Raw genomic sequence first — 19,596 nt, 5'->3', positions numbered from 1 at the left:
TATACACACACACACACACACATATATATATATATATATATATATATATATATATATATATATATATATATATAATATATATATATATATATATATATATATATATATATATATATATATACATACGGGTTACTCTGTAAGTCTTTAGAGGTGAGGTTGATGGGCCCAAGCCCTTTGTCTTAACCCAAGCAGGTGTTAGTATACATCTACAACTGAGTGGGCTTGTTAGGGGTAAAGTGTATAAGCGAACTTGATCTGAGTCATCGTCAGTTAAAAAACTCATCTGTGGCTATTGGTAAGTGATTTTCTATGATATTCTTGCACAGTGAATGTCTGCCTTTCTTCGCCTGATCGACATCGTTGTGTTAACTGAAGTAAATGAGTTATGATCATCGCATCAACCTTACGAGTATATAATCCCACGCATCTTACAGCTTTGACATTCAATAGGGTCCTTTATTTTCCCTTCCTTGAAATATTTGCTTCTTTGTTATTCTTCTACTCCATAACCTCTCCTGGGACCCTCAGTCATTTTAAAAGCTGTTCTTCTCTTTACAACATTCATCTCATATTTGATCGCATTCCATAGTTGTTACGATATCCCTATCAGTTTCCTTATTTGCAGACCTTGCGCATTTCTAACTTCCCCTGTTTCTCGCGTTTTACCAGAACAGATGTACGAACGAACTACCTTTCAAATCTCCATGCACATACTACATCTCCCGTCCTGAAAACTTGAGCTACAGATATATCTTTCGTCCATCTTTTGACTTTCCCCATCACCTCAACTTTAAAGCCGTAAAAACTGAAGCATAAACACCGCAGCCTCTATTCAGGACCACATTTCTATACCTCTTTCTCGTCTCTGTTTTACCACCAAATTTCCCGCTCACCTTCCTCCTGCAATATTTTCCCATTGATTTTAACAAATGTTCGTCAGTCACATATCTTTTTCGCATCTGATCGCGAAAGATAAATGATTACAATGTGGATGATATTTAAAGAGAGATGGCTTAAATTCCATAATGCTGAAAAAGTTACAATCGATACGAGTTTTAAAGATAAAAGTCTAAAGGGGTCATGATCTGCGAACTATCAGAGGGGAACAGAAATTTAGGATGAAGTAAGTTGAGGACGGGAACAAATTACCGTACTGGAGAACGCGACTCTAGAGGCCGAGATAAACGGTGACACACCGAAGATAAGGACACAGATGGTGAAGTCTGCCCTGTCAATAAATCGATAAATCCATTTTGTAAGAAAACGGATTTATCCATGCGTAGAAGAGTGGTAACTTATGAGGAAATTAAGTTAATTATTAGTGAGTATTTGAAAAAAATATACTACGGAATAACTTTTGTATGTTCATTACTCGGAATTCCGTCAAAAAATATAAATCGCTCACTACAATACTATAATTGAAAAGAGCATCTTCCGCACACAAGTAATCTCAGTTACTTGGAGAAATAGTAAAGTTGACACGAGAGGTAGATCGAATCTGTATGTAATTGTATTTTACAGCGAAGAGAAGAAGCAATAGTTACGGAGAATCAAACTTTCGGGAAATGTATTTTAGAATCAGCATTGCAAAGAAATAATGACAATCGCTAAAAAATGTCTTCTCCTTGATGCAGTCATTGACAGAAAGCAAGGAAAGCCTTCAGCTTAAATTCATTGTTGCATTGCGTAAAGTACCTTCGCTTCTTGCTGGTGGACATCCTAATCATAAGGAACTATCGACGAAACTATAAGACACGAAACGTCAGTAGCAACTCCACCTACCACCCCCCCAACCCCCGCAGTCCAAATATGTAATCAGAGCTTCGTCATTTTCATCAAAGATAAACTGGTCCTCCTCACTTGATGCCTAGTCTCAAGTCTTCTTCCTTCAGCTACATTTCAGGAAAATATACATTATTAGTGTTAGATGAACAATGAAATGTATATAGACAACCAAATATACTTTGCAATTAATTTTTCCAGGATTTTTCCAGGTGAAACGGGACTAACATGAAAATGAAAGAATATAGAACTGGAAAAAAGCTACAGACAGAGTGGCCATCAGCCCCCGCCCTCCGGTTATTTCTTGATTGAGTCTTTTATTATGCTCATATCTGTATGCATGCATGTATGTATATTTACACACATACATGCAGATCTATATATATATATATATATATATAATATATATATAGTATGTTATATATATATATATACACACACACACACACACACACATATATATATATATATATATTATATATATATATTAATATATATATGTATATTATATATATATATATCTCGAGTGGTTGAGGTTCGATATGCGGGCGAGGCGGAGCTATTTAAGCAAGTTTAATTAAATCTAATCCAGTCTCTTTGACTTAGGCAGAAAATTATGTACCTGGTAGTTACTCGACTTTATTGGGTCTCAGCCATGGCGCGTGGCTAGCAACTTCAGTCTACGACCCTTTCAGAGAACCTATACACTGATACGATTGGCGTTCAGCACTAAACCCAATCAAACGAAAATAGCCAAAATAGTTTGAAGAAAAGCTTAAATTCCGAAATAAAAGAGAGCGATTCTTTTTAGACCAGGTTGAGGCTGGAAGCTGATATTTGCCATGAACAAGAGTTTGAAAGTTTTTACGGTTTTGGTTTACCGCAAGTTAAGTTCACCCCCAAAAATTGAGGTCTGTAGCTTTTTCAGATTGGGAGAGCTGGGATGTCAAAACATTGTTGCTTACATATACTGTATAAGCATACATACATCCATATATAGGGTTGGCCAAAAGTAGCCTCACAGTTACTTCATGAACTGATTCTCATTCAAAGTACTCTTCAATAGAAAATTTAATACTGTGCCATTAATACATGCTACTTATTTTTATCCTTTTCATGTCACTCATTCTTAAATATGCCACTTATTCATGTCTGAAAAATTTATGCGTTTAATAAATTATTTTTTATTCTGTTTTAACTGTGAGGCTACTTTTGGCCCACCCTGTATAGTACATGTACACTTTGTATATGGATGGATGGATATATATATATATATATATATATATATATAGTATATATATAATATTATAATATATAAATACTACTATATATATATATATATATATATATATATATATATAATATATACATACATATGATATATATTATATATTCTATATTATAATATCATATGTAATATATATATAATATAATAGATATAATATATTACATACATACACACATTATATATATTAATATATAATTATACATATATATTATATATATATATATATATATAATAATATTTATAATAATATATACATATATATATATATATATACATAATATATGTGTGTGTATGTATGTATATATGTGCAGTGTGTACGACCCTGTATGTACTACCCTTAATACGAATCGATAAGTAAAGTCGAAATTTCCGGTACTTCCTGCTATTTCCAAGTGTTGATCTCTTATATTCTTCAGTGACGAGACTCTATATACTGTTTTCCCACATACATTTTCCTCAGTGCCCTTTTCTTGACTCCCACCTGCCGCTGATACACATTCTCAGGTGTATTATATACATATATATGTGTAAATAGTATATATATAGTGTATATATATATGTATATATATATGTGTGTGTGCGTGTGTGTGTGTGTGTGCGCGCGGGCGCGAGATTGGCATACCTCATTGGTAGAACAATGAGCTCATAATTGTGAGATCTGTGGTCCATGCCTGGCTTATAGACACCATTCAACTCAACTGCTGATGTTACGAGAAGAGGAGCTCTGAGGGAAATGGTATACGGTGATACGTTTCATATTTGTTAACTCTTAGTTTGAGGAGGGGAGATGAAACCCGTACAAGAATTTAGTGATTCGCCATGAGTGAAGAATATGTTAGACATTTTATGGTCTCGGGATTATAGCATCAGAAGCGGCATCATAGAGACACAGTAGGATTCGAAGATATTATATTTCCACCTCTGAACGCGTGATGACGTCACACTTGGAAAATGATGGGGATTTTATGAGTGAAGTAAAATAGTTGAGGAAGACGTGCGGGATTGGCCTACAGTCATTTTGAACTCTCGCTGCCAGAGATCCATAAGTCACAGAGGGCTTGAAGATCTCGCATGTGAAAGATAATTGATCAATGCATATCAATGAATATGGTAGACTCCAACAAGCCTGAGGATATCGTGGTCCTCGAAAGCAGCTAATCAAAAATATATCCCGTTTCACGTTTATTATGATCGAGCGTCGAGTAGGGAGAGAGAAGGCAACTTCGAGCACCGACTGCAAATATTGTTTCCCCGTCTTCCCTGTCATTCATCTCCTGTCGAGTATTCCACCACCAGCAATAACAAACAGTATTGCAATGGCGCAATATTTTGCGGATGATAATCCATGCAACAGGGGAAAAGGGCGATCTATGCATTATGGTGTCAGAATACGATGTAGATGTATTGTACTAAATATGTAATAGATCACCTAAACGCACAATTTTTCCGTAACTTTACAAATTACTCAACCTGCTCTCTGCAACAGTATTTATTCTTTAATTCCAAAATCCGACTATAATTGACGAAATTCGTCACTGCTGTCTGTATATTTGGCCGTTCAAATTTTACTGGCAATTGTTTTCTGTGTTATAAACGAAATCGAAAGCGCTTTTAACCAATCTGTTGCCAGGGTACGATAATGAAACATTTAGACTTGTTGAAATCGACCGTAGTATCGAAATGTTATTTTGACGTCAAAAATCGATATGAGAGAGAGAGAGAGAGAGAGAGAGAGAGAGAGAGAGAGAGAGAGAGAGAGAGAGAGAGAGGAGGGTATCCAAATAAACTGATATGAGAGAATCATAATCAAATAGTTTATAGCTTGTTGTAACGGTTATGATATCAGTATATCATCCCGTGGTATGAGCTATATGGCCGGGGCTAAAATATGAGGAGATTATAATTAAACTGCAGCACAGAATTATATAAGCGCCAGCAGAGTAAGACAATGGTTCAGCATATTGAGGAACAAACAACCCTCTCGTTGATACGTTATCGTCACATAAAAATGCTGATGCAATGATTCTGACGAGAGAAAGAAGACGGACAGGTAAAACAAGTCCTCCCTCCTTGTCAGCACTAATGTTGACAGGACCTGAATTATGCTCGAATTATAGAGTAAATCCTTCTTTGTGTTAATGTCCCTCGAATCAAGAGAGACCAAAAATGTTCCAAACTATTTCTGCTATTCAAATAGTATGAACAGCTGGAACAATTTAGACGGAATAAGTTATCAAGCAAATTTAATTACATGAAATAAATGTTAATCTGTAAATGTTTGTGAATTGCCCCAAACACATCCCAATATGTGCAACAAACAGACAATCTTACGATACTGCACATAATACACCTTTTTACAACGCAGTTTAATAGTTTTTTGTTTAGATGAAGCCTTTGATTGAGTATCACCCCTTTCATAGAATTAAAATGTTGACGGGGCATCAATGAAACACGTCCAACACAGCATGAAGAGATCGCTCCTGTTTCACATTCATCTCCAGGATCCTAATGGAGGGCTTAATGGTATTTGTATGATTAACAGTTTTATCAACTGTTGTTCAAATAATAAACGGCAGTGAAATTTATTTTGCATTTTGGTTTTGTTTGCTGCTTTTTCCCCTTTTCAGTGGATGCGGCAATCTGTTCGGAGCTACAAGGTCACGCTGCCCCTGACAAGTTAAGCGTTTGATTAATCTTTAATAATAATTATATATTTCTATCCGTCTTTGATAATGATTATATATCTCTATCTATCTGTCTATGTAAATATGCATACAATATATGTACGTACATACATACATTACACAACACACACATTATATCATATATTAATTAATAATATTAATCAATCACCAACACATATAAATATACATACAACACAGAAATAATATAATGTGTATTAATATTAATATATTATTAATATATACTATATATTATATATATATATTATATATATATATATATAATATGTATATATTTTATTTCTGTATGTAGGCGCCGCGCCATTTTTGTTTTGTGTTGGTCCAACTCGAAGTCAGAAACGTGAGCAAACAATAAATAACAACATACATCTTAATCTATAAGAAGGAATAAAATAAGGGCAAAACCTCAACATTTGCTATGATATTAACGCATAATGGAAAGTGATATAAACACATATAAACTTACACGTTCGTGAATGTATCGTACAATTGTACAAAACAAAAGTACACAGAAAGCCCTTTAGTCCCCTACGTAATTGAATTTAAAATACATTGAAAAAATATGAAAGGTCATTCTGAACCACACACACACATTGCACACACCACACAACACACAACAACCACCACACCAACACACACACATTATATAATATATATTATATTATATATTATTATATATATATTATAACTAATATATAATAAATATATTAGGTAAATGGAGAATATGTATTGGAAATATGAGTGCTGTTATGAACAAGGAGATTCGGCAATCCTTTGTGTTCTGCCTGGAGACTAAAAGGCGAGAATTATTCTTGCCATGTGGTTACTGCAGGTATTTCAAGATTCAGCCACTTCTGTCTATTGAGGTTGGCGTGAAAAAGGAGTCATCCGCGGAAGGATGAATATTCAGCCAGCTCCAGCCATTCATTCCGAACGATCAGTGTCCCGATTCGTATTCAGAACATGGAGACTACGTGATTGAAAATATTCAAATCGCGGTGGTTCAAGTAAGTGGAAACTCGTCCGATGATGTTTGTTGGTCCATCACTTATAGATACGGTCGTGATTGCATACATAATGGAATTCCCTTCCCTTTCATAGAATTTTTTTCGTTACGTCTCAGTAACGTCACGCTGAAGGGGAGTGGCTTACAGGGAGTTCATGTGTTTGTATGTGGTATTACACCCTTTTTGATGGTTTTTATAGAATAATTGTTCACTGTAGATCTAGAGGGTGTGGCATTACGTACATTGATAGTGAAGGGAATGAACCATTAGACCAGTTAAAAGTAAACCAATTTTACTTAAATTTATCTTATTTTTTTTATTAGTCGTTCCAGTGTTATGACCAATTGAACTTCCATTATTCCTTTTTGTATGTCCCTCACATGTTGGTTCAATTTATTTATGTGGGCGGGACATGTTCTTTCCTTCTAACAGGAACTTTGAAAGGACCCCGTGAGGATATTTGATTTTTAGAAGAAGGTATATGTGAACTCTAGCACTATCTGACATTTTCTTTATAGAAATGGTCATGACATTGTTCAACTGGAGGTGTTTCATTTTCTATTTGACAGTAGATAAGGTTCTGATGTAAAGTGGTTTTCTAGATTGTGGGATGGGTTTAGGTCAGTCTCCCCCATGTGTTGCTGGAGACCAATCTGTTCTCTATGTAAGATTTCTTTGGGTTTAATTTTGGTTCATTCTTTCATTTATTTAATCCCGTTTCCTTGACAGATAAAGCCTTGCTTGTTTCTAGGATCAAGTCTATTTTTGTGGCTAGGTGTTTAAATCAGTAGCCTACGTTAATTCAGAGTTGTCTCTGTGCGTATTAAGAATATCCTTTCAGGATGGTCAACGCTACCACTGGGATGTCGCCCAAGTAAGATATTGCTAGGTAACAGGTGGCGGCAGCGGTTTGAATGAAATGGAGTTTGTTTGTTTTAGGGTACGTTCCAGCTCCGAAGAGATAAAGTTATTGATTAGGAAATGTATTTATGTATGAGTAGCTGTGGGGGGAGCATTGGGCAGTTGGTAGGCCTGTGTGAGAAGGAATCTTTGAGTCAAGAAATTCGTCTTGGGTGTGCGACGGTTCCGTCTGTTCGTCACTCGCTAGTCTGGTTTGAAATGTGGGTGTTGAGTTAAGCATCACTTTGCGCTTCTTTATATTGCGTTTTTATGCGTGATACTTGACTTTTGTTTATCTTGGATGTGTTAGGGGAAGAGTTCAATAAGTGCGGTGTGTTTAGCTGCAGTCGTTCGACCACTGGAGTGTAAATGAATACTCGCTGGTGTGTTTATTTCAGACAAGCGGTTTTTTTTCCCTCTTCTGGTGTTGAGGATTTCCCGCGCTGGTGGGTTTTCAGGGATGGACAGATGAACTTCAAAGTTTGTTCAAGTTTCTGTTGCCTTTTGCCTTTTGCTTCTTGAGTTCATTCATGTGTTTTCTTTTTCAGTTATAAAACGCGAACGTCCATTATCATTTGTTATGATATCGGCAACATTTTTCTTCTCTCTGATATTGCATGCTATTGTGTTAGAGATCGCAATTTTTTATTTTATTTTTCTATTTATTTATTTTTTACATATACGCATGTGAAGGGGTACTTGTTGGGACTGTGATGGGGGTTCATGCTAACCCAGTGTTTTTGGTTTGGCGACCAGATCCAAGAAGCGAACGTGTCTCAAAGCTTACGTGCTTAGCAATTTTTCCGTTTGGTTTTGCATAGCAAAGAGGGTTTGGGAATAGGGGAACTTGGGGAATGGAAGGGGAGATTTCTCTTTGTACTGGGGGGAATGGAACAGTTTTTTCCCATTATCTGGAGAAGGAGATTCATGTTTTCTTTCATGGAGGAGGACTGATGTTGTTTTTTCTTTGGCAGGGGATTTCATAAAACCAGGAGGGGGGGGGGGCGGGTGGGAGTCAGCAGCCTATTGTTGATTTTGGCTCTCAACTTAGTGTTGCCACAGGCGTCTTAGTATTAGTAGAGAAATTGAGAGGGTCTGGTTGGGTAAATCATGACACTATCTCCCGGGATAATTTCCATATTGAATTTTTCTAGATTCGTTCATGATGTCCTTGATGCTGTCGTAAATAGTTTTGTTGGGAATATGGACACTACGTCTGATGAAGTGTTAATTTTGTCTCAGGTTCGGAGGCATATCCCGAAATGCCTGTTAGTTGTTAGCACTTTTTCTGATGGCTACCCAAAGCTACCGTGGGGGTTTTAAAGAACTTGTCCCAAGAGGATTCAAACGTTGCGTCTGGCGGTTTTTGAGGGAGAGTAGAAATTGACAGAAAGCCTAATGTTGCTTACAGTGGCCCTGTTGCCAAAGGTGGTAGTGATAAGAAATTTAAGGATCAGATGCGATGTTCCAGCTCTCTCTCTCTCTCTCTCTGGTCTTCAGTCTCTCTCTCCTCTCTCTCTCGTCTCTCGCTCTCATCTCTCCTATCTCTCTCATCTCTCTTAATCTCTCTCTCTCTATATATATATAATATATATATATATATATATATATATATATATATATATATATATATATGGGGTGGGGTGTCAATATGTATTGCTGTTAAAGTATAGTGAATATGTGACATTAATACATGTGGCATTATTATACATTACGTGAAATGCAGACACCAACTATTAAGCCACAAGGAAAGACTAACAGAAAAGCAAAGGACTTACTTGTTGTAGAGGATGATATCAGGCTTCCAGACTCTCTGGAATGGGACTCTGATGACATGGATGCCCCCAAAGTCCGTTGCATTCCAGGTGAGATGGGCGTCAGTCCAAATTTGGGTCAGCCAACAATTCGTCGTCAGGATCTGGTTTTTTTCGTCCTGTGATAGAATGAATATTAGGAAAATATAGAATATAGATTTCTGGGAAAAATAAATCTTGCATGTTTATGGGTCAAATTATATTTATCACTCTTGATAATGAATGATTAATTGAAAATGCTGAGAAAAAAAATGCTTTAATGGGAATTTTTTTTAGCTTTACTTTCCTAAAAGGATGCGTATGTAATCATGTCTTTTCCTTTTGTTATCACAAAATATAGAAAATGGTAGAGAATACTCTTGTTTTCATTTCTTACCCAGGAACAGCTACGTAAAGGGTTCATTACAAGGAATCACAAGGGTTAAGCGATAAGCAAGTGCCAGTTGTTTCTAACCTTCTGTGTGCGGATTTCCAGACATTTTTTGCGTCACACTGTCAAGACTCTCTCTTACTTGACCCTCTCCCAATTTATTGGTATTTTCATTTGATATGGAAATGGCAATTCCAAAGCAACCGTTAACCATTACTCATCTGACTCACAACCCCTCTCTCCAAGCTAAAGACCCTTCTTTTCTTTTTCAGTTAATATGCAGCTGGAAACCCATGAACGGAGCATATGACTGCATGGCGACCAAGCTTAGCACTGCTCAACCTTGAACTACCCAGGACTGTGACTAACATTGGCATGCCAAGAGGCTTTTGACATCGGTGATTTTATGATTTGGTGCCTCCCAGTTTGAAGAAAATAATGCACCTTTGATCGAGTTGTATCAATAATCTTCCTTTGCCGAAGCCAGACCCTTTATCTAGAACTCCCTAACGCTCCAGTAAAGATGGCGTTGCCATTTAGAACCTGATGCCGTCTCAGCAATACCATAGCACACTCTAAGCTCAGCCATGTCACCTTTTTCCTAGCCGATATCATGACACTTGTCTTCTGTTAAAATTAGTGCTCACTTACAAAGAATGGCAAACTGCTAACAAGCCACTTCCCATACCATACGACATCTGCATGCACAGCCCACCAGTCTCGGGCTCTATTTTTAAGAAAGAAGAGTGACTCAGACATCTTTGACCTGGTGCCCATCAGTAATTCACCGCTGAAAATGGATAAAACAAGTATTTTTCTTTTTTTTATTAGAGTTGATATTTAGGCAGGAGAGTAACAGAGTGGCGTTAAATAGTTGCTTCTTTAGACTGCTGTTTGCAACTGTTCTTTGCTTTTACACATTTCAACCACAGAAACTATTCCGAGGTTGTTAGAGTAAAGTTTGTATATGGAAGCCAATTACTATTGTTGACTGAGTGCAAGTCTATTAAGCAGATCAACTGAGAGGTTTATTTAGGTCTAAGAATATTACTGTTTTTGTCAGACAAGATTCACCGATTAATATAACAGATTAAACACATACATATTTTGTGCAAGCCCACAAATTTTCATAATTGTACAAACCTAAGCATTCGTGACATTTATACATGTGCAAACTCTTTAAAGAGTAGAAGTAATGCTCAAGTATATGATGTTGTAATCTTTATACATTCAGCTGAACCACCTCATGAGCCTGATGTAGTTGTATTAGATTCTTCGGCACAATCAAAGGGGTTAATAACACATGAAATATGATACCATCTTTGTAATGTCACTAATTTCATGTTCAAAATATCCATTGGCTTAGTCATTTATGTACTGCAATGCACTGTGTAATCAGCAACAAAGGATGAAACTATGAATAGATTGTAAATAAACTGTGCTTATCTGCTAAGTCTTGGACAATATCGGAAATGATAACAGGCACTATAAAAAAAAATTCTGTATTTTAGCTTATCAAGCATAAGGAAACCATTACCTAAGCTGTAGGTGGCCATGAAATGCAGCAAATTAGTTACTTCAATGAATATTTGTGTCGAGATAGTCTGGAAAGAAATACAAATCTCTTACTGTCTTTTCAACACAAATTTGTATCTTGATTTAATAGAACGAAAAGTCGATTGAGCGGTAGAGTTTTCTCTTGAGAAGGGATCCCTCCAGATTCTGTAGCTCGTCCATCGTGTTGACTGTCTTCACACCAGCTAAGTTAGACCACTTTTGGTTTGATCAATGCTCAGATGGGCTACTCTGTTACTCTCCTGCCTAAATATCAACTCTCATAAAAAATAGAGAAAAAAACTTGTTTTATCCATTTTCAGCGGTGAATTACTGATGGACACCAGGTCAAAGATGTTTGAGTCACTCTTCTTTCTTCTGCAGTGGGATTGCTGGTTAAAGTTAGAAATAAGAGCCCGAGACTGGTGGGCTGTGCATGCAGATGCAGATTTCGCGTCTTTGTCTCTCACGTACACACACACACACACACATATATATATATACATATATATATATATATATATTATATTATATATATATATATATATATATATATATATATAGTGTATATATATATAATATATATATATATATATATATATATATATAATATATATATAATTATATATATATATATATATATATATGTATAATTTAAAAAAAGGAAAACGTACAGAATCGTTGTGCATACACACGCTTATGAGAGAGTGAGGGAGATCCAAAGCTCAGAACTGGAAAGATGACCATATTTTCCTCCGCCAAGCAACCGAGAGCAGCGCATCAAAGAAAGGTCAGAGAACACTTCAACGACTAACTCCATATATATCACAGCCTCCGCACCGATAATTCACGGAGCGACGAAGCAAAAACGCATCATCAAGCATCAGAAGGGATCATCACAATCAGATTACTTATCAAAGAACAATTATAAAACGATGATGAAAGGATGATCAAAGGAAGGCTATGGCGAGTTCACCAGGTGAGATTACACGGGGCTTAAAAACTCGAAACCAAAGGACCGTAAAACTGATCGTATTACACAGCTCATAACAAAGGAAGTCTAGAGAAAGGTTCATGAATAACAATAATAAGGTAGCAGACCTCCGTCATCCCCATCTCCCCTTTAACGTCATGAGATTTTTGAGGGTTGCCATAACCCTTCCAATTCCCCTGAAGAGCATCATAGGGGACATTATCAAAGGCATTTTCAAATTCCGCAGGAGAGGACATCAAAGGGAACCTTCTTTCCTTTTGTTGGTCTTCATTACTTTATGCGAGGAAGGTTCGATCATCACAGGTACTGTTTAATCGAGAATCAATTTTCAATATGAAATTAGGAGTCCTTATCAAAGAAAGATCATGGGGCATTCGAGAAAGGAGGACCGCGCGATTCCTGGAAGGGCAGGAATACTCTCGCTTAAGGAAAGATGCTCAAAGTAATGAAAAATTCCATTTGGTGATAAATTAAGTATATGGCGCCATAAGACGACTACCCAATGAAGGTCAGAGGTTGCTTAATACAGGGAGAGCAGCGACGCCTTTTCTGAACAGCCCGATTTGGGGAACGATGAAGATATATGATAATAATGATGATAATAATGGTGATGATAATAATAATAACAGAAAAAAGTGCCTTGGTCAACATACAAAAAGGCAAAGTGGCATGGATTGAAGGGATAAAGCTACCAGATGGGAGTAGCATCAAACACATATGTGAGACAGGATACAAATATCTGTGAATAAGAGAAGGGGAGGAGATAAAACATGCGAGAAAAATACGATTATATACTTGAGGAAAAGACAATTGTGGTTGCAGGCATCTTTAGACTTCGGTTGCAGGGTCATGTTAGACGCCAAATTCAAATCTCTTCCACTGAATGGTGACCGTAATACTGTTTACAAGCTTTAGACTGTGTCCTAACGGGATACGGGCCCTCTCTCTCTCTTTCAAAATGTGCTCAGCAGGTCAAAAAACCTAAAACTCGCTCGGCGAATTCAAGACGTACGTCCTCTTTCCTTAATCGTTTCCTTATGCGCCTCAGTGCACGTATTTTGTAATCAAAATCTATCATCACGTTTATCCTAGTTCCTTGGCTTCCATCACGCTCGGTGACCTACTTTCGCATGCTTTAAAGTGACTTTTATGAGGTATTTGAAATTTAACAACTCCAATGTAAATATCAATAAGCGATTCAGCGTCTCCGTTTCACTCAAATGGTGACTTTTAACTCATTTGAATAACCTTTTTTTTTTTTTTTTTTTTTTTTTTTTTTTTATATAAGAGACAGATTGATCCTTCATTGCACCAAGATGCTTATCAAACATAAAGTTTCAAAAACCAATGGTTTTGCTAAAATGGCCGACCATCTTTTATTTTTAACCTTCAATGACTAACATTTCACCATGAAAAAAATTGTTATTCGCAAAACAAAATGCTGCACAAGGTATGAAGCAGCACAGAAATATATATTTTGGGGGCTCACATTCGTCAAATGTGAAAGGCGCAATTTTAAAATTTGACGCTCCGTTGACTCCTGTTGGGGGCTTAGCACAGCCGGCTGTCGGGGCCGGTCATTCTAATATATCAGGACGTGAAACCGGAAGAGTTTGGCTTCAATTTGACACCAAAGTCAACAAAATCGCTAATGGCTGTTTTTTTCTCGGCCAAAATCCCCGGACTCTGGAACCGCTTTCGGATTTAGAGTCGCAACCCGACCCCAAAATAACCTTCGCCCATCAATTGCAGTTCCAGAATGTGTGGTCATTTTCCACTGAATTACCCGTAGCCCACAGCCAGTTGGCTTTGCACATATACAGCTCTATGGTTTTTGATGTTACGTTATCACAGGCTTTGGGGGTCAACAAGGAAAAAAGGCAAATAGTGCAAACAGGGAAGAGACGAGATCAACGGTTGGAATTTTTTGACCTTAAGAATTTTTATACCTACATTCAACGTCTTGCACTGATTGTACAAGATGAGTGAGTTCACAACAACACTGCAAAATGTTAGCTTTACATTCAGTACATTTTTGTCGTCATATTCTATTATACAGGATTATTTTCAAGTGAGCAGTGATTGTTATTTTCTCAAGAACCTACGGTCAACAACCATATTTATGATATACAAGAAGAAAATTATCGAATATTTTTCGGTTTTCTCTGGCCTCCTGTCTTTCCTAAACACTAAAGAAATATAGAAATTTAGAAAAATGAACAAAAGAGAAACGTTTGTATCATGTCGCAAAAAAAAAAAAAAAAAAAAAAAAATTAAAATTCCTTTTCTCAAAATATTCTTGTAATTCTCAAATATTCATGTCAGCTCGTACTCCATATTAGAGTCCTTGTTGCATTATAGTTTATTTACCACGTTTTGCATTTTCCGTAAACCTACACAAATGACATGAATTTTCTGTAATGGACTGGAATTCAGAATCCATTAAAAATAGTAGAGCAATTTATTCGCACTGAAACGGGCAATACCGATAAAGGATCTCACCGGGATAATATTCTTTGTAATTACCCCATTGTTTGTAGTTGGTATCAAATTGCAAAACCATGATTTGTCATTATTTTCATGAAAGCAGCCATTTCAGAAAACGAAAATGAATTATAGTTTTTCAACTCGAATGATCTATTTCAGCATATAAGGATTTTTAATTCATTCATCCATTATTTTTTGAAATATTCTTATACAAAAATGTGACATAAGAGGAATAATCAAACTGTTATGAATAAATTCGAATAGAACGAATGAAAATATCGAGACTACATATCAGTAGAGCTACGTACACGGAAATAGGTTTCTCTCTTGTGATTTTAAACTGTTCATAATGAATCACGACTCCTTCATTTTGAGATGAAGTTGCAAGTTTGTTTTCAAAACGTTTTCGACTGTGACTTGAAAAATCTGTTTTTGATCTATTTATTCATAACGTGGAGGGAGATTAGCGGGATGAGCTACCATCTTTATACTTGACCTCTTGGCCGGACCAGACAGCCAAGAAGAAGAGCAAATTGAAAAAGATAAATTTCGATTGACCTCCTTCACATGGGAAATTGCAGCACTGGGAAAACACGAAAAGAAACAGGTTTCCATAATTAGGTAGTGGATGAAAAGCACGTCCCTTGAACTATGCAATCCGGGGACGATAATTGATTTTTAAACGAGAAATATGGAGGCGAAGGGATGGGGAACGTTATGAGGCTGCAGGAGAAGAATAACAACTCTCTCTTTAAGATCAATGAGAAACTCTTCATAACAGCTCTTTTAAGAAAGAGAAGACTCAAGGGTGGAGGAGGTAAGGACATGTTAATGATCAGAATGATTATATTTAATTTATTCGAGACGGGAAACGGAGATGAGCTTCCAAATAGGGACAGACAAGAACCACGATATCCTTGGAATATGATTTCAAAGTCACATGAACAGCAAGAGTGTCAATGGAAGCTAGATTCTATATGAAGCATTCCTCAAATTCAATAAAGAACCAGACAGGGGACGATGCAGTGGAACAGGCTGACACTGTCACAGAGGAACTGAATTTCAGTAAGTCACAGGTTCCCGATTCAAGTTTGCTTCTAAGGCCAAATCTGACAGCTGAAGAAAGGATTCAGCCATTAATTAAGGACCAAAAGGTAGCCAAGAGTAATCCATTGGTAAAGAATAAGGAAAAGGATAATTGAAGGAACCAAAGTCTATAGATCATAACTAGAATAGGGAAGGGAGCGTATCTCACTTGATTAATAAGGATTAATAAAGAAGGTTGGATAAGAAGAAAGAAATGAGTCAATAAAGAGAGAGTGCAATATTATAAGCAGGAAGTCTGTCTTACTAAAGAAAAACTAAAGCAAAGATGGCCTAACAGCAGTAAGACAGAAAAGACAATAACCAATTGATCTTGCCTAGCAGTCACTGCACTGATAATGGGGTTGAAAAAATGTGAAGTCAATTGAGTTCTTAAACAATAGTAGCAAAATAGACAATGATAGGGCAGCAGTAGGATTGGCTAAGCCAGTACATTTTTCAAAAGGTATTATTAGTTTGTGATAACTGGGGAAAATGCTGGTGCAATAAAAAAAAGGTCAGTTTATTATAAATTTCTTTAAGGGATATTGCAGGAACTGAGTAACGGTCAAGTTCCGTAGTGGTCTTCTAGGCTATCAGAACCTAGCAAACCATATTATCTGACCACAAGCAAATAAGCAAAGCTCACAGAAGAAGAATAAAGGCAAAATATCTCATCTAAGTTTTGAGGGCAAGATGAAAATACTTTGAGTTGAGTTGAGTTAAATATAAAATTTAGGCCAAAGGCCAAGCACTGAGACATATGAGGTCATTCAGCGCTGGAATGGAAATTGACAGTAAAAGGTTTGAAAGGTGTAACAGGAGGAAAACCTCATAGTTGCACTATGAATCAAGTGTTATGAGAGGGTGGAAAGTCAGATGAAGAGAGAAAATGAATGGAGGTACAGTAAAAGGCACGAAAGTGGTTAAAGCTAGGGGCCGAAGGCACGCTGCAAAGAACCTTAAGTAATGCCTACAGTGCACCGCATGAGGTCCACTGACGGCACTAAGTCCCTACGGGTGAGAATACTTTGTCCTCGCAGTCTATTACTTCATCTGACATCCAAAAGAAAGATGCTACAAGACGCTCACACTCATTTCATAATAAACCTTCAGTCCTTTATCATATATATATATATATATTATATATATATATATATATATATATATATATATATATATATAATATATATATATTGGGCCTTAATCCTATGTAACCCTTAGGTGTCAAGATGTCGCAAGAATCTCGGTATTCGAACAAGAAAACAGCCTTCGAACCGAAACCCAGGATTGAAGACCCGTGAAAAAATGCGGGTAAATCCCAGGTTCGACAAACAATGCTTAAAATGAAGGCATCACCTGCAGCTTCAGAGAAGACAGATGGAACAGATGCAAACGAGGAGAAATAGTGGCTTGTGTTCGAAACTTTACGATGAAACCCGCTTTACATCGAAACTTTCCGGCGAGCGGTTCAGCCTTCTTTTGTGTGTATTCCTACGGGAAGGGTTAACTTGTTGATTTCTACTTCATTATTAAATTTTCCCCGTCGGCTTACACTCTGTTGAGAGAGAGAGAGAGAGAGAGAGAGAGAGAGAACGGGCCAGCAAGTTTTCTCATTCCTAGACGGAGTGTTTCCCCTCTTCACATTAAACATTTAGACTAGAGGAATTCTGTTTCAAATTCGGGAACTCAAACATCCCCCTCATAACGTTTAATTATTAAGCTAGTAAGAGAATTTTCACTCCGTGAGTCTCTCAGTTGCTCCAAAGTTTTCGTTCGGCAAATTCTGTTCAAAACTACTCATTACCTGCGTGAAAATATAAAGAACCATAAAACGTCAGAATCACGCGCTACTAATCACATCGTTCCTTATGAAGGTAATATTTATCAATAAGATTTCGGATGTAGAACAGGTAACTTACTTAACACTGCCCTTGGGTTTTCCTCTATTGTCTTCTCAGGGCCCGGGTTTCATACAAGGTCTCCTACACCTTTCCACTCCTTATACCTCATCCACGGTAAATTTAGTATGGTAAAATTACCGCTGTCATTCCTAAGCCAGTTTCGAATCCTAGTCATCGAAGGCAATTTTCTAATTTCAATTTTTCAGTCATAAAAATACTTAAAGTTAAGCGGTATTCTGAAAAACAAAGCGACATTCTTCTCTCCTCAACTGCAAGATTTAAACAACGGTTTTGATAGTGTCGCAAAGACCACACTCCCTTTAAGTGAAACTATCCCATTTAAGAGTAACATCTCACGGGAAAAGACTGACTAAAGCAACAAAACACTGTCAGCGTTTAACAAAATATACCTCACGGAATCTTATTATGAAACAGGATTCAGTATCTTTTCATATAAGTTTAACAACACCTGTGAAGAGATTTATCCAAGCGTCATATTATTGTTTATATATTCTTTAATAGGATATACACAAAGTCTACGTACGCTCTCTTACGAATACTCAGGTCTCTCAGTAGAATTAAAGTAAGAAAGAAGTCTCCGTTGTATTAATTTGGAGTGCGAGTCATTTCGTCATTGTGGCGATTTCCTGACGAACCAATGCGTTGCAGAAATGAATGATTGGATTATGTTTACAATCGCTTCAAGAAATACAGAATTTGGTGCAGTTCTCTTCTTAACATTCACAAAGACAGATTTCCTAAATACGACGTCTCGACAAACCCCAACTTCTCTCCCACAAATCTTGCTGAATTGAGCTTTTTCCTCAACAGTAAAATATGAAAGCAAGAAACCCGATTGCTGCAGTATCTCCTTTAAGGTCAATTTCCCTTCCTGAATATATTTTGCTCGTCTGATGTGTATCCCAGGAAATTGCAACCTGCCTTCCATAACAGTTAGCGTAATATCCTCAGGAGACTCGTGTCCTGAACCTTAGGTGTTTGCGCTGAACAAACAGTTGTCTTCGTTCTCCAGACGTAATTATAGTGTTTAGTCCTGCAAGATAATTTTGTTGCAGCTACTACTGCTGCTACGACTACTCTCTCTCTCTCTGTCTCTCTCTCTCTCTCTTTGGTTTCCTTTCTCTCGTGATTGTTAAATCCTACCGAACATAGAAATACTAAAATTAGATGTTTTATTTCATCAGTTTAAATAAGTAATGTAGAGGTACCTGATAGAACTGACACGAAACTTTTGAAAATATGGAAGCATACTGCATGATAACCGGTTATCTCTTTACTCTCATACGTAAGAAATGAAATACTAACGTCACATAAACTTATATTTTCCCCTTAAACATCATCCTGAAAATGACGAGGTTTACACATTATTATTAAAATAACAAAATGAATATCAACACAAGCTGCTGCAATTGTCCAGGGAATAAATGGCCTACTCGACTAAAAACTGAAATGAGGGAATATAGTTGTCAAGACTAAGCTATGATATTATTTTCTTTAGCACCGTTCCCTTAGCACCGGTTTTGATGCAGTGCTAGAAAAGTTAAATTTCTGTAGTTTGCATTCCATTAGACTCAGTTTTGGTCATTAGTTTAAGTTTCAGAAATGTTTACTGTTAACGTAACAGTAAAGTTTTGTTTATTTACGATTTCATTTAAAACCTGCTTAAGAATGATTTAAAGAGGGTTTATGT

General features: G+C 36.7%; 1 protein-coding gene across 2 annotated transcripts in view; it reads right to left on the bottom strand.

Moving 5' to 3' along the window:
* Positions 1-19,596, bottom strand: part of LOC135226548 (neuronal acetylcholine receptor subunit alpha-10-like) — a 57,669-nt gene that overhangs the window by 23,370 nt on the left and 14,703 nt on the right. For both annotated transcript variants that reach the window (XM_064266204.1, XM_064266206.1), the window contains exon 3: positions 9,458-9,612. In XM_064266204.1, the coding sequence (XP_064122274.1) occupies positions 9,458-9,612 (155 nt within the window). The remainder of the gene's footprint in view (positions 1-9,457; positions 9,613-19,596) is intronic.

Source organism: Macrobrachium nipponense, chromosome 14 (genome assembly GCF_015104395.2).
Source record: "Macrobrachium nipponense isolate FS-2020 chromosome 14, ASM1510439v2, whole genome shotgun sequence".
Classification (NCBI taxonomy): Eukaryota; Metazoa; Arthropoda; class Malacostraca; order Decapoda; family Palaemonidae; genus Macrobrachium; species Macrobrachium nipponense.
This window is presented reverse-complemented; position numbering and strand designations above follow the sequence as displayed.